Genomic DNA, 16,087 nt, shown 5'->3' on the forward strand with positions numbered 1-16,087 from the left:
GTGGTTATGGCGCTCGACTGCTGACCCGAAGGTCACGGGATCGAATCCCGGCCGCGGCGGCTGCATTTTCGATGGAGGCGAAAATATTTGAGGCCCCTGTACTTAGATTTAGGTGCCATACCATAAAGAACCCCAGGTGGTCGAAATTTCCGGAGCCCTCCACTACGGCGTCTCTCATAATCATATCGTTGTTTTGGGACGTTAAACCCCAGATATCGTTATTAATAAAGCTGTTTTCTCTCTCGCTTTCAAAAAGACTTCTTGCTAATCTTGCTATGGAGCAAAACCTTGCAACAGTGTAATATACCGCGATGTATGCATGACGGAAATGTCACCAGCGCTTTAGAAACTATAATAACCGAACATACAAACTGAAACAATATGTGGCCTTGCAGTCGGATTGCAGATGTGGTACTCGCTTGTCGTCGACATGAATAGTGACACTAAGGGTGTGCAGCTGACTACTGTACAAAAGTGCTTTATTTCGATATAGGAGCAAGGAGTCGCAAACGCAGCAACGATCAGCGTTAAACGTCCTTCCGACACGTACTTTTCCAAGAAGTAGACCAATAAAGGAATCTGTGCAGGTTTTGGCTCGAAACGACCGTCCGTATACCCCCTTACGGTGCTCTACAACACATCTCTGCGGCGAGCCTCGCTTCCGTAGCGCGCTGTCAGCGGGTGCATGCAACCAGCTGATCATCGCACCGAGCGTGGTGGGCGCTCGCGTGGTGCCCGCACTGGCGCGGCAGCCCAGGGCTGCCGAGGGGTGCCGGGGCTGCAGTCACCAACAAGAAGAGCAAGAAGAAAGCGATCGCTCCCGGCGGTGCCGAAAGGAAGAGCGCGGAGTAAGCACACACCGGGCCGGCCCGCCGCCGCCGGCGTTTATTTTTAACCAGTTACGTCGGCAGAGCCCGGCTATTCTGGAACGGTCCCGCGCGAGGTCCTCCGGGATCTGCCGCCGCGGTCTCCTCCGCCATGTCACCGTGCTTCTTGCGACCGCTCGTGCAAATTTGAATCCACCGACACGCACGCACGCCGCCACCCGTGTCGTCGACGACAAGCGCGTGCCACGCCTGCGGCGTCCGTCGCCACCCACCCTTTCGGCCAGCGTCCACTGCATGAGGTCGCAGCAGTTGCGTCTTCTGCGCCGGCGGCGTCTGCACCACCGAGACGCCTCTCTGGATTGCAGTGCTGCTATCGCCAGCGCAACGTCTGCAGCAGTGTGAGTCTACTACGGTGGTCCGGCCGTTTAACCAGCCGGCCTTCCGCAAAAGAGTGGCGCCGTGGGACATTGGATATGTCTCCGTTCCCCTGAGGCGAGAGTTCGCCGCTTGCTGTGACGGCGACAAGTAGTAAGATCGGGTGTGCCTGCCCCTGCGGTGGTGAGATAGTATTCAGAGTGCGGCGTGCCCGGGTCCTTTCTTATGCGGCACTGATTATGCGGGACACGCGGCCACAACGACGACGACACCGAGTGTTGTCCCACGGTTCTTCACTTGGACGTTCGGCGTCCGGACGCATGCATGGGAGCCACTAGCGAAGAAGACGCTTACGACAAAGGTGAGCGTGGCCTTTTTGAATGTATTCCTTCGCACGAAGACCTTGTTCTAGTAGAGTATACCTAAACTACGCGATTGTGGTTCCATACCGTCTAACCATGAGTTTGCGGTGGCTGATGTGCAATTTGTGAACGACTGAATACATGCTCGCGTCGCGGACGCCCGATGTTCATAAACGCTTTAATTGCGCAGTATAAATACGAGATACCAGCCTCGTGGCAACCGTCACCGTTCGCAGCACGCGTGTTCGCAGCCTTATTTGGCGATCAGTATACTTTCTTATCTTGGTATTTATTTGAATGCTCTCACTAATCGACGTGCCTGTTTAGGCGTGCCGAGTCGACACTCAGATGCGTCTTGCATGCTTGGTCGCAGTCGCTCCATTAACGTGTTTCAGAAATACTCTAGGCCATGCATGCATACTGTTGTAATAGTTCCGTGGTGGACAATAAAAAAAGATGATGCAACTCTTCGTATGCGCTATGCGGAGCTGTCAGATTGTTCTTTAAAATTCTTGCGCGACCGTGTTCAGCGCTTGCACCGAATCGACCATTTTGTGTCGGTCCATGCAGCAAGTAAATCCTGCAGTTGTCGAACATTTATTTATGCAAGTTTTTCGGAAGATATATTTCGCGCGTCGACGAAACACCGCTGACCTTACCGTTGTATATGTTTTTTCCCGCAGGCGGAAGCTGCGGTTTTTATTGCCGCGACCACGTCCAGAGATCGAAATAGCAGGTCCTGTTTTATTTGGGTATCTCTCACTCCCGGCTCCTTGCCTATTTATTCCCCTTGGACTGACGGTGGGCGTTTGAATGCATTATTCGTATATAGCTCCTGCCGGCGCTCTGTTTAACAACTGCAATGTCCACGCAAACGTGAGGGCCGCTGGTGCGAGCCTTTGCAATAACGCAGGAGATTAGGTCACTGAACCCGACCTCTGCTGCTGCCCCCGAAGACTGCACGTCGGATCTTGTCCGTTTACACTTTGCCGGACTATCGAGAAATGACGACTATAGTTCCCATTTCTTCAATATATATATATATATATATATATATATATATATATATATATATATATATATATATATATATATATATATATATATATATATATATATATATATATATATATATATATATATATATATATATATATTGTTAGCTCATATATTTATATCATTTCATTGTATGTATTGTGACAAGCGTACTATCCATGGCTGCAATTTTTCTAAGTGCAGAGCAGGGCTTGGACATTGCAGGTTATACATTACAGAGCTGACTTTAAATATCGAAAAGGGCTTTATTGTGCCTCAAAACTTCTTTTGCTTCCTGATTTTGCACATTTCCAATGGATTTAACGAGATAATATTGGGTGTCAAAAAATGATGTTGTGCGGGTGTTTGGTTTAGCTGCCATTGGTTGCTTTGCACAGGAGTGTTGCGACCTAGATATATGTATATGTAAGATTCGTCAGACCAGCCTTCTGCCTTACGCAAAAGGGAGCATGCATGGGCGGGTATCCGTAAGCCGCATATATGGAGCACGGCTCAGATGCTTTCTTTGATGTTCTGTACAGTTCCGGCATCCCCGTGCAATTAACTAACATAACTATTGGCAAAACTCATACGTTGTCACACTTAGAGACGAGGCGCATATTTTTGTTTTTGAATACTTGCACCGTATTTTCCTAATGCGTTAGCACAGAATTCGCACGCAAATGACCTTGTTCTGACGTCATCGTAGCCACCGTATTGGAGGACCATCAATAGGCAGTTTTAGAATAGGCTACGTAGAGACAGCGCTCGTTCGTAACTTAACGTGGGTATACCCGAGAGGTTAGCGTACGACGCATGCGCAGTCGAAGCAAACGCTAAGGTCCGGGTACCGTATTCTAAAACTTTTTAATAGGGAGTTTTAGAATTGGGTTCTCATGGAGCTTGGGGACCCAAGAAATTTGCGAGCCGCCAGGGCGCATGCGCAGAACCCAGGCCACTCTTGGGCTCCTGCGCTTACGTTGCCCCAAGACCCAAAAATCGAAAACTATAGCGTGGGTCCCCAGGGCGTCTTGGGTCGTCAGCGAGACGACGCAAACGCAGCGCGGGCCACGACGCAGTATGGCCCGCGTCTCGCATAACATTAATTCGCCACGTGTGGAGCTCCGTGCGTTAGACCGAACGCCGCATGCGTTTGACCGAAGTCAAGCTCCGCTGCTCCTTCGAACACAAGAGCAGCCTACCCAACGCAGCTTGGGGACCCAGTGATATCAGAAAGTTGCATCAGTTGTGATCAGGTGCGGTGGGTCTGCTGCAGGTTCTTGTACAGACGTTCCGATTGCGTCTCGGTGACACTGAAGCACGCGGTGGCGCATTCAGGGGTTTTAGTGGCTCTGCTGTACGAACCAACGTTTTGTACCGACGCCTCCTGGCGTTGGCTGTACTCGGACTCACGCCAGTAGCGTTCCGTGGCATTGAATATGATACACTGATATCGCCACGTTGGAGCAACAGTACGGTGGTACGCTGCGCGCCTGACGTCTTCTGCAAGTCATCTGTATGACTTGCAGAAAGTCAATCTGCAAGTCATCTGTATGACTTACAGAACAGTAGAAGTATACTTCTACTGTTCTGTGCCTTGCGAGGTCTGTAACCTCGCAAGGCACGGTACGGTGCGTTACAACTCTCGACGCTTTATTAGATTTGCGGTCTTAATGAATAATGAATGGTTGCTACCGAGGAGTCGTTATTTACAGAGTATAGCGTGTGTGGCTGTCGACAGCCTTTCCGGTGAACTTCCTTTTTAGGGGCGAAGCTCCTTAAGGCGGCACCTGTTCGTCCCTCGTAGTCGTAGTAGTGCGTAACCAGTCGTAACGCTAGTACCAGATCTTGACCTCCAAGGTGGTGCCGGTGGGAGATTTTTCCTGTGCGTTGTTGAACAATAAAAAATTCGCAGCGTGCGCGTTAACTAAAAGCCGAATTCTTCTGTCTCTCATTCCCCATTAGCAGCCATTGGCATGTTCCAGTAGGAAACGTTAGTAGAAGTAGAAGTGTAAGTGTTAGCTAAAAGCCGACTTCTTCTGTCTCTCATTCCCATTAGCAGCCATTGTTTACCTCCAAGGTAGTGCCTGGTGAGATTTCTCCTGTGCGTGATTAAACAATAAAAATTTTGTTCAAAACGCCGTTGATTGATGAAATAAACCAAGGAAAGACGCCAGATGTTTTCTAAAAGCAAAACGAAAGAACGCCAGATGTTTCTAAAGCAAAACGAAAAGACGTCAGCTGCTTAACGAAAGACGCCAGATGTTTTCTAAAGCAATGGTTTTCTAAACAATGAAAATTCACAGCGTACATGTAAAATTAAAGTGAGCTGCAAGTCGTCATAACCCATCGAACCTCTAGTATAAACGCGCCCGATCTCACGTCGGTGATGATGTACTGGGCAGAATTCACGGAAGATTCACGGCTTACCGATGAACCTCCGCAGCTTCGCCCACTCATCATCATTCACTCCGTGGATATGCTGTGATTTTTTCTAAAATAAGAAGTGACTCCAATACTCCGATCACACGGGGCACTTTCATTCGCGATTGAGCCAAATCGGAATAATCGAACTACTCGATTACGATTGGCTTCTTTCCACAGCTTGCGTAAATGAGCTAATAACAATCGAGAAGTCAAAGCTCGATCGGGCTGAATCGCTGTGGGACGCGCAGCAAACATCAAGCTAAATTTATGTCATCCTTTCTATGGGGCACTCAGATACGCCGACAGTTTGTCAAGTAGATCATCAGAAAAAGAAAAACTTACGGCAGAAGTTCTCTATCCTTGTTTGTCACAGTCAATGCGTATTAGTATTGTCCTTGAGCAACTGTTTCTTCATAGTTATTTGCGCCCACCTTTTCATTGAACGGCGACTTGACGACGCTCCACCAGCATTTTGCAAAACGCTCCAAGCGTCTGAACGCGCTTGTTTAGGCACAGCACATCGTTGAAGGCGTTTTATAGATGGCTAGCTTACACATGACGTCATGGACGCAGCTTCTGAAAGGAACTGGGACTCCATGATGGCGGCTTTGATGACAAACAAGTTGCATCTATGTGAAAACGATGCGGTAGGAACGTCTCCGTGCTTGAATAATAAAAGAACCTGCATGTGATGTTTCGATGACATTGATGTGACATCGGAAACGTCGCGTCCCCACATGCTGGTGCTCCAACACGGCGCTTTCAGTGACGTCAGTGCAAGCCATCTATTGCGGATGAGGAGGCATGCGCCTGCGGGCGTAGTAGTTATAGAGCGTGTTGTTAGGTGATGGACGTTCGGAGTCCAAATCGAGCCATCGTAACGTTTTTGTAACGTCTTCGTTTATAAACTAACGTCAGGCGCGCGCACGTGACGTCAGTTTAGCCTGAATTAGTTTTGTGAAAGAACGGAGATGCTTCGTTTCCTCTATCATGGGCGTCGGCAGGATTTTGTCTTGCGGGATGCAAACCCATGTTGCATCGCGGCGAGGAGGAGGGGGAGAGCACTGGGGGTACTACCTAAATAGTAGCAGAAAAAAAAAAACGTAATGAGTTATTGCATTGCGGATGGAAAGCTCTTCGTGATCAAATTACTTAAGCGGTTTCGGAACCTCGCTTCTCATAAACCCTGTATCGTTACCGCCGCAGGAAGGTGCTGCCAGCAGAAGTGACTGAAACTGGTGCGTGTATAGTCGGACAGCCTATACGTCCAAAATAAAGGAGGCGTTGATACGTTAAAGCAAGGAATGTGCGCGAATTAAAATATTAGGTTAAGCCAGATCCTTGAGCCAGATTAATATATTAAATTTCTCAAATGGCGAACGGGTCATTTGTGTCCAGAGCAGAGCTTTTGGTACGCCAGAGAGACACGCGTAGCTGCGGAATGTGGTTGGCCGCGCCAACACGCAACTTTCGCGAGCATAGCTTTGCGTGCCGCCATAGATCATGTCAACATCTGGCATAGGATATCCATTAGCTTGCATATTTTAAATATACGAAATGATGCCTCCCTTTCCAACTTCTGTACGTACGTCTTTTTTTTTCTTTTTTTTATGGCAGAGGTGTCGGTTTTTCAAAACTTGTTGAAATTCGTGACATTATACTGACGTCGATGGCACCGAGATTTGGGCGCGATATTGAGAGGAAGAACGTTTATTGTTAATGCTTTCACTCATCGGGTCCCTGCTCTCTTCAGCTCAATGGAGGGATGAAGAGTTCCAAATGTTAGCTTTCCGGTGAAGTCTGATTTAGCGTTCTATTTTAATCTCTTCTCACTATACGCCTAAAATCAGCATCATACTTGACCCGATCGCGGATGTTTTCTTGCTTCTTCTCTAGCCTAGCCACGTAGCGTTCCTTTTTCTTCTAATATTTCCGGCCCTTACTCCATCCACCACTGCAGGTTAGACAACCACACAGTCAGCTTAGATGACGTATCTCTCAGTTTTCCCTCTCACTTAGCTTAATCAGTGTTTCCAAAGCATTCAATGTTTGCTTATATGCATATTGTTGCTAACTCTGTATCGAATGGAGCACGAACCGCGGACATGGATCGTACTACTAATGCACTAAAAGCTCGTTAATTCGGATTCTCACGGGACCGGAAAAAATGTCCGAAATAGCCGAATTCCGAATTATTGCAAGTATCAAGAAAACAATAAATAAATGTCTATTACGTCAACACACTTTCATTTTCTTGAATCAAGGACTGGCGAAGGCCCGCGGCTACCTGGAATAAGGAGGCCGCCCACCTTGGGCGCACAGTGCGCTTGCTCAAAATAAACGTTTATTCTCTCTCTCTCTCTCTCTCATACGTAAATCCTGTACTTACTTTGCATTAGAGCATTGTAAGAGCCGCAATTTTCGCCATTCGGAACATTCGTTCACGATGTGACTGCGGCTCAAGACGCCCCTGTATTAATTAACCCGAAACGTGCTAACACGAACGTAACCCGAAACGTCACTACCGATGTTACCGTATGGTTCTCGCTGATGACGATGGCGATGCAGACTGCGCCACCTCATTTCGGTTGTCCTTTTCGCTCCTTTTGCGTTGCACATTTGCGGGGCTTCGCGTTAGGCGCGCTCCCAGAATCGTCCGAATTAACCGGGTTGCGGCCAAATATGACCGAATTAACAAGAGTGCGATGCCGTAAATAATGCCTATTCTTGCTGTCACCAGAGAACACGTCCGAATTATCCGGTTTTCCAAATTAACGATGGCCGAACTAACGAGCTTTTACTGTATCGAACCTTTCGCTAGTGTGTGTGTGTGTGTGTGTGTGTGTGTGTGTGTGTGTGTGTGTGTGTGTGTGTGTGTGTGTGTGTGTGTGTGTGTGTGTGTGTGTGTGTGTGTGTGTGTGTGTGTGTGTGTGTGTGTGTGTGCGCGTGTGCGTGCGTGTGTGCGTGCGTGCGTGCGTGCGTGCGAGAGAGAGCCATCCCATGCAGTCACCATGTGTTGAAACATAACCGTGGAACAAAAACTAAATTTCAACATCGGCGGCCAGATTTCAATGGTTCTGGAGGTTAGTATCGATATGTTTCTCGAATCCTGGCGTCAAATCCCCTTCAGAAATGTCGCATATATGACATGTGGGAGAGGCCTTCTTTCAAAGGCATTTTGCAAAGAAGTCCTTTCCCACATGTCATTGTGTTCAAGATGAATTTAACATGTATTTCAAATTGCATATTTAACTACTATTGGAAATAATAGGCGCTTCCCAAAGCTAGTATGTATAATGCAGTATGACATAATTGCCGTCAAAAAGACACAAAAACGCAGGAAAGAAACACAAACACAACACGGGTGGTACTTCAAACTGATTTATTTCAGGTGCCGAACCGACAATAACACATAAAAAAACGCATGCACAGAATGACAGCTAGTACCCAACGGGGCAACCAGCTTTGAAAGAGTCTAGTCTCAGAATTGTGCAGGTGTATTGACGTGTTGCTAATGCACGCGCCTTCCAACATTTTTATGTAAAACGCTTCCACTAACTCGCGAGCCGTCTGATGCTTGCTGCTGCCTTTTGCACATATGCAGGCCTTACAGAGCGCGAAGAGATCCGCAAGTTTATTTTCCTTTTTTATATTTAGATGATGTTTCCTTCGCTCTTTCGTTAAGGCAGTGGTCAGTCTGTCTAAATATGACTGGCTGGACGTCAGCACGTCATGGGGATCTGGTATACGCAACTCCTGTATCACATTCGGCATATACAGCGGACATGTTTCTTTATTTTTTTTAACACAGCCCTGCCGGCTTTTGCGTTCATCAAAAGTGCAAGAAGGCCACTAACAAGCTCTCCTGAAGTATGTAACGAATTTGGACGGATAGTCAAAACAGTTTCACGAAAAGCAACTAACATGTACACGATTCCCGCTTGCGGTACCATTTGCGCATTTCGTGTTATTTAGAGCATTTTCAGGGCTCTTCGTCGTCACTGCAGATAGGATATGTGTGCTTTGATTTACAGCTTGCAAAATAGTATAGATTTGAAAGACAGAGTCAAGTTCCACCCCTCACCCCCCAACCTTCTTACCTGTCGTTATATCAGAGGAAAGAAAGAATGACTCCCGTTAGTTCCCTTGCCTATATGCATTTAGCCACACATGGGGAAATAAAAGCGAAACTGTGTGTGAAGCTGGGCACTAAGAGCAGTATTTCAAGTGTTACTTTAGCATATGTTAGCATGTGCACTGTAACTTCATCCTCACAGTGCATTCTAAGAAGAAGCTGTATAGCGTTCGCTAATTCAAAAGAATACGTGTCTAACGGAACGCCAAGGCGCTTCCATCAGTAGGTAACCAGCCGTGTCGAACGCAGACAGTCAAACAGTTACAGTGTTGGCTCCTAACAGCAAGTGTTTCCGAGAAACCGGCGCATGCCGTCTCGCCTGCAACGTTGTGCAAACCTCCGTGAAGGCCCATCGCTGTACGCGCTCCGCCTTTTCGGTGTGCCGACGTCGGGTCGAGTCGTAACCCAGCCGAAGTCGTATATCAACAGCAACGCGCCTGGGTGTTGCACCGTGCGACAGAGTCGAGCGGCAAGAGTTGAGCCGGGCCTTGGTGGAGATCGTTCCACTTTTGACCTCTGCATAGCTTCAGGTGTAAGTCACCGCGTAAGTGCGTAACGGACCCCACGAAAAAAAGAAAAAGAGCGTAACGGTGAAAAAAATATATATATAGCTGCCGATATGAGGCGAGCACTCCACCCACCCCTTTCTTCCCTCCTTCTTCCAGAAGATGAAGAAGAAAATAAATACGCGCGACTCTCTTCAAAGTGTCGCGCACTGCTTGAAAGGAAACCGCAAGGCAGGAGGACGGAGTGCTCGTAGTACACCCACGGGATGAACCACTGCGAGGTATCGTATCTTCTCGAATGAAGACCGCACCTGGTTATTTGAAGCTCGAAGGTGTGGGAAAGAGAAAAAAAATGTTTCATTTATTGGCAGTCTCTGAAACGAAATCTTTGCTACAGATATTTTCAGAAAGGCCGTATTTCCATAGCGGCACTCAATTACACTGCTTGAACTGCACAACCCAATAGACATAACGTGCGGAATCCGTGACACGATTTCCTCGCGGAAAACATATAGTGACTGGTGCTGCACAAGAGGCCTTGCCAACCGGGCATCACCGACTGGCGATCGTTCTGCGACGCCTGCCTCAAAAACGGTGCGGAGACATTCTGGAACACTCGAGATTACCCACCACCTCATCCCACACTTATTAGGTGCAGTGCAGCTACGAAGACACCAAACGAATTCCGGTGCACGCAACATAATTACACGAGCACGAATGCACGAATACAACTGTGCGTTCTACCGAATGCCCGATACTTCCGGTCATCGTGGTCTGCAAGCGCAACGGTGCTGTGGAAGCGCCAGCCCATACAGCGCCATCTTAAAAAGAGTGTGAAGGACCTGCCGACCAACGCTGATCACAAGGACCAGCGAGAACTGTCGGACCGAGCAAAGTGGTCAACCGAGGGTCGTGGCATCTCTATATAACCGAAGACACCACACTTCTGAGAGCGGCAAATAGCCGGCTCGGTCTTCGAGGTTAGATACCTCCTCCATACTTCGTTAGAGAAAGGACACCACGTGACATTTCAGTGGCTGCCAAGTCACTGCGGCCTGATAGGCAATGAACACGCCGACAATGCTGCTCGATCAGCTCTTCAAGGTGACAGGATCGAGACGATACCCCTATCAAGGACCGATGCTGCTAGCCAACTTCGAGTGGCTGCACAAGAAATGACTTCCTCCACTTATAACACAGTAAGCAGACTGCACAACCACCACCGCCACTGCCCGACCAATCTGCGTCTTCAGACACCTACGGGACTACGCCGAAATGATGCCACTCTGCTTTGCCGTTTATGGCTAAGAGTGGCTTTCACAAAGTCATTCTCCTTTCGAATCCAAATGGCTGACAACCCGTTTTGTGACAACTGTGGTAGCGAGGAGACACTACAGCACATCTTCTGCGACTGTCCTCGCTACAATGCGCAGAGGAAATCCCTCGCCGTCGCTCTTGCTCGCATAGATCCCAGACCGATGACGGCAGGAACCATTCTGGAATGTCGTCCTGATAGGTCATCGCGGGTGAAGGCGACGAAGGCAGTGCTAAACTTCTTGAAGGCATCAGACCTCCACCGTCGCTTATAGACTAACGTCGTTATGATGACCGTGAAATGTGTGTGACTTTTTGTGCGTGCGTGCTCTCCTTCTCTCTCTCTCTCTCTATCTTTATATCTCCCCCATCCCTTCCCCCAGTGTAGGGTAGCATACCGGTCCTTCTAGACTGGTTAACATCCCTGCCTTTCCTTTCTCTCCTTCTCCTCCTCCTTATTCAGATCAGCACCGATGTACAGCCGCGCGTTAATGCGTGTACCACTTTAGCTGGGGCATGTTGACGGCTGGGGCAATATCTGGGGTTTTACGCGCCAAAACCACGATATGATTATGAGGGACGCCGTAGTGGGGGGCTCCGGGAACTTCGACCATCTGGCGTTCTTTAACGTGCACGGACATCGCACAGTAGACGGGCCTCTAGCACTTCGCCTCCATTGAAATGGGACCGCCGCTTCCGGGATCGAACCTGCGACCTCCGGGTCAACAGCCGTTTACTGTAACCACTGTACCACCACGGCGGACAGCGCCTTGGACACTGTGATGGCAAATGTAGTGAGTGAGGTGTTCCTATTAGGCGGAGTAGTTACGGCGCCGTCGTATAAAAGTCCGCGAAGGTCTCGAAGAGGTGCGCGGACCTTGCAAGAATAAATACGGCATTCGTTTTCGAGCCGCCGTCGCGTACGTGGCGGCTGGTGCGTTCTTTTCGGTGGTCTGCAACGGATGAGTGAACGGCGCGTCGTCGTACGGCCTACGGGCGGGAGGAACCGCCGAGGAGACAGGCGCGACAAATGGCCGAGAGCGAACGGTGGCAATTCGGGAGCGAACGGAGTCGTCGGTCTGCCATCGCACCAGCAGCCAGCCACCACTTCACCGCACCGCCGGTGCTGTTGCGCAAAAGTCGCCGATGACTCGCTCTGCTAGCGCTACACACCGCCCCCGCCAACTCACCTTTCGAACGCACCCCGGTTTTAACTCACGTGACTGACCGCTCGCTGTCGCGCCCACTCTTCGCGCAGAAGACACCCATCTTTCACGTGTGCGCCTGTGAGGAGGAGGGTGGTGTTTATCGGGTGATATGTTTGTTTCTTTCTTGGGAAGCGCGCGCGTGGAACATCTCCTCAACCTAAGTTTATCGCGCCCACTTTTATACGCTGTAATTTAAGCAGAACGACTTTTTTCCTGCGGGAAAAGTTCGTTCAAGCGCGGCCCTCGCAATAGAGCGTGCCCTCGATTCAGAGAGAACCTGGCCTCGTCGCCCGCAATGAAATAAGCTTTGAGTTGGCTTTCATTCAATAACATCCTCAGAGGAGAAAGGTTTAAATGACGGTGATCTCAAGTTAGGCGTTACCGAATGAGGTATGAGTGAAATGGGGGTGGCTCACCTATCCACTGCCCATCAAGCATAGGTCGGCAAAAAATGTGGAGCTCACTCAGACTCGCTCATGAAATTTATTTTGCCCTTAGAGCTCACTATAGGACTCAGACTCACGACACTTTTCCTCAACCGGACTCGCTCGGACTCAGACTCAATGAAATTTTTTTTCAGCCGGACTCACTCGGACTCAAACTCACCAAATTATTGCCCACTCGGACTCACTCAGACTCAGACTCACGGCTCTATCTGAGCGTGAGTGAGTCGACTCATGAGTCCGTTAGCGTAGAATTGGCTTTATCGAGCATGGTGTCAGTGCTCTTTCACACCAATATCTCGCATAATTGGTGCTCTACTTGGCGCCTTTTGATCTCGTACCTTCAGATATGACTTATGAGTGGTTGCAATCAGTAAGGACATTTTTATTGAAAGAGATGACTCACACGAGATATTTTTATCAAGAACTCCCTGTGAAATAGTTTGCGGGGGCAGGTCACGGTACCCCCCCCCCCCCCACACACACACACATTGTAACTCACGCCTCTGATCAATAAATATTGAGCTGGCGTATGAACTCTAGGGCTTTGAAGTATGTGTGAAGCGACGGGAGTATAAGCGTGAGGCCGACATAAAGCTGATATTAACGCTGAAGTAGTGTAGATAGAACAAAGATCGGCAAAAAGGTGTGGAGCTCACTCAGGCTCACTCAAGAAATATATCTTGCTCTGCTTTAAAGCTCGCTCGGACTCACACTCACGGCTTGACCCGAGTCATACTGAGCGTGAGTGAGTCGGCTCACGAGTCCGTTAGCGTAAAATTAGCTTTTTTCGATTATTGTGTCAATGCTCATTAACACCGCTATCTCTCATAATCGGTGCTCTGCGATACGTCTTTTCATCTTGTACCTTCAAATGCGAGTTATCGCTGGTTTCAATCCAGTAAGGATATTTTTATGAAATGCGTGACTCACACGAGATATTTTTATTGAGAACTTCCCTTGAAAGAGTTTTCGGGGGCCGGTCATGGCTTCATGCAGTGGGTGGAGCGATTTTTTACGTTGCAGGTTCTACTACATAAGACCAACTGACGCCGTAAATCTTTCACCTAACGCTAAGGCCGCGTCGAATACACATGCAACGAACTTTCGTTGGAAGACTCCTAACCTCTATTTCGAGGTGCAAGGTATCGACTCTGTAATCACGGCTGAAAGCTAGGTGCCTGTCCTGCGTGGTTGCCACTTTCAGTTATACATAATACTACGTACCCCGCATCACATATACGGCCATCACAGTTTTGAGTGCAGTACGAGTGCATTATGACGCGCAAAACTTACCTTGGCGAGACCTCCAAACAAACGCGTTGGCAATGCTTCATATCGTTTGGTTGGGGCATACCAAGCACGTGAAACTCGTGGCTGTGTTGATGATCATCTTTAAATGCCACCCCTTTGAAACGGGGTGCCCACAAGTAGCTATCTGCCCTGTTATAATCCGGTTAATCTTATAATCAGCTGTTATTTCAACTAGGATCCTGGCTATTTCTCTTATTTTTTTCCCTGCGAGCCTCTATTTCTATAGTGCCCTATTAGCTGCTTTTTTAACGACTCCAGGGTCAGGATCTTGTACCCGTCCTATGAACGAACGGACATTTCTACCACGTGCGACTGGTCCTGGCTTGCGCGTACATCTTCCGTTCATGATGTAAGCGTGTACATCGATCAACCATGTGTGGCAAAAACCATCGTTTGTCTCTGGAACGGGTACAAGTTCATCGGTATCTCAAATACATCCCTGCTTTTCTTTTCTTTTTTTTTTTTGTTGCTTATCGCAACCGATATACTTCCATCCACGTTGAAACCCAGACCTTGTAAAGGACGGACTCCTTCCACGGGTCTTCCTTCCACGAGCATTCCATTAAAATTGTACAACGTTACAATCCTACATCACGAGTAGCTCCTCCTTTCGTCACTGGCTCTATTGCTTCGACGCAAGCATGTACTCGTTCATGCAACAGTGGGCGCAATGTCTTCCCATCTGTCTTCGCCTCCTGTCTCCACTCAGGCGCGTTGCTCACCGTCGACGACCGCGTGCATAGTCGCATGCGCGCCGCGGCGCCGAGGTCTTTGTTTCGCTCGCAGGTTGAGCTGGGAGGCGGGAGCCGCATGCTCTCTTTCGGGGGAAGACCCCGCGTCTCCCCCCCCCCTTCCTTTCCTTTTCCTCCCTTCTCGGCTCCTCGAAATACGTCGGGCCAACCTGAGGCTTCTCGGGCTTTTCATTAAACAGACTGTTTCCGAAAGCGAACAAGCAAAATATTGCCTCAGCACCGCGCGCACGCGTGCAACGCGCGAACAAGGCGAAGCGAACCGCGTGCGCGCGACGCGGCCGGGTTTATTTTGTTGGCGCGCCCCTCTGACGTCAGAGCGCGAAGCCACGGGGCTGCCCGGCGGGGTTGCCATGAGGGCCGCGGCTCCGTGAGCGGCGATGACCGACTGCCGGGAGCCTGCCGCGTGGAGAGAAAGGGAGGGCGGCGGTGCAACTAACTATATGACTCCACATGCGACGCACGGCGAGGCGTGTCTGTCTGTGCGCCCGAATACTGCGCGGTGCAGCAATAAAGGGCGCTGCAGGAAGCGCGCTGCCGCACGTTGCCGCGGCAGTTACGTGCAGTGGACTACATTGACGAGGTTCGGACCAGTGTTGCGGGAGGAAGGATTGGCACGTTTCAGAACTGTGTCACTGACGTGTTTCCTGTTGTCTAGCGACCCTCGGTCATAACGTGGGCCTTTGGTTTCGCTTCCGAGTAAGCACTCCCAGCAGCAGTTATTTCAGCGATGACTTAGCAAAGACAGAATAGTCGCCTATGTAGCGGAGTTTCAAAATTAACAATTAATTTCAAGGTCATACGACGTCACGCATGTCGAAGCCGCTCACTCGTGCGAACGCCTGGTTGGTTGCTCTCCCGTCAACCTTGGTTCATCCTCCCAGCCCCTTGCATGCGGCAGAATGAAAGTCTTCAATGTGCACTTCTTCATGCGTGTCAGGAAAACACGAACACGGCCGCCGTTGCCTTCGCTTGCGGCTCGATTGCGGTTGGCTCCACAGACGCGGAATCTACGTTGTCATGCCTAGCTGTACATGCCGCGCATAGCTATTGCGCGTGCTCACTCAGTTTTAGGACATTAAATTTTATCCCATATCGTTTCGCACGGTGCTGCTCCGTTTGTTTCAGAAACGGCAATTAGCAGCAATTCCTTCCTTTGCGTATGGAAAACATCGATACCGTTTCGAATGAGCACGCATATGGGGCAACCAGAGCCTTTAAGGCTTGCTTCTCCACGGTACGGATCATTGTGTGGAGAAGCCAGCCTTCCACTATACTTCTTTTTTACAGCACACGATAACAGAAACGGCACCAAGATGACAATTGCACGAATTTAACAGCGGGACAATAACAACACTGAAAACGACTCGATGCAGACAATAGCGGCTTCAC

The 16,087-nt window shown here is 49.2% G+C and overlaps 1 protein-coding gene across 2 annotated transcripts in view; it reads left to right on the forward strand.

The window, feature by feature from the left end:
* Positions 1–893: 893 nt before the first annotated feature.
* LOC119383482 (rho GTPase-activating protein 6) overlaps positions 894–16,087 on the forward strand; it is a 33,468-nt gene continuing 18,274 nt past the window's right edge. Inside the window, exon 1 of one of the 2 annotated variants that reach the window (XM_037651636.2) lies at positions 894–1,563. In XM_037651636.2, the coding sequence (XP_037507564.1) occupies positions 1,527–1,563 (37 nt within the window). In that variant the 5' untranslated portion in view covers positions 894–1,526. The remainder of the gene's footprint in view (positions 1,564–16,087) is intronic. The other variant, XM_037651634.2, reaches the window with a different exon arrangement.

Source organism: Rhipicephalus sanguineus, chromosome 2 (assembly GCF_013339695.2).
Source record: "Rhipicephalus sanguineus isolate Rsan-2018 chromosome 2, BIME_Rsan_1.4, whole genome shotgun sequence".
NCBI lineage: Eukaryota > Metazoa > Arthropoda > Arachnida > Ixodida > Ixodidae > Rhipicephalus > Rhipicephalus sanguineus.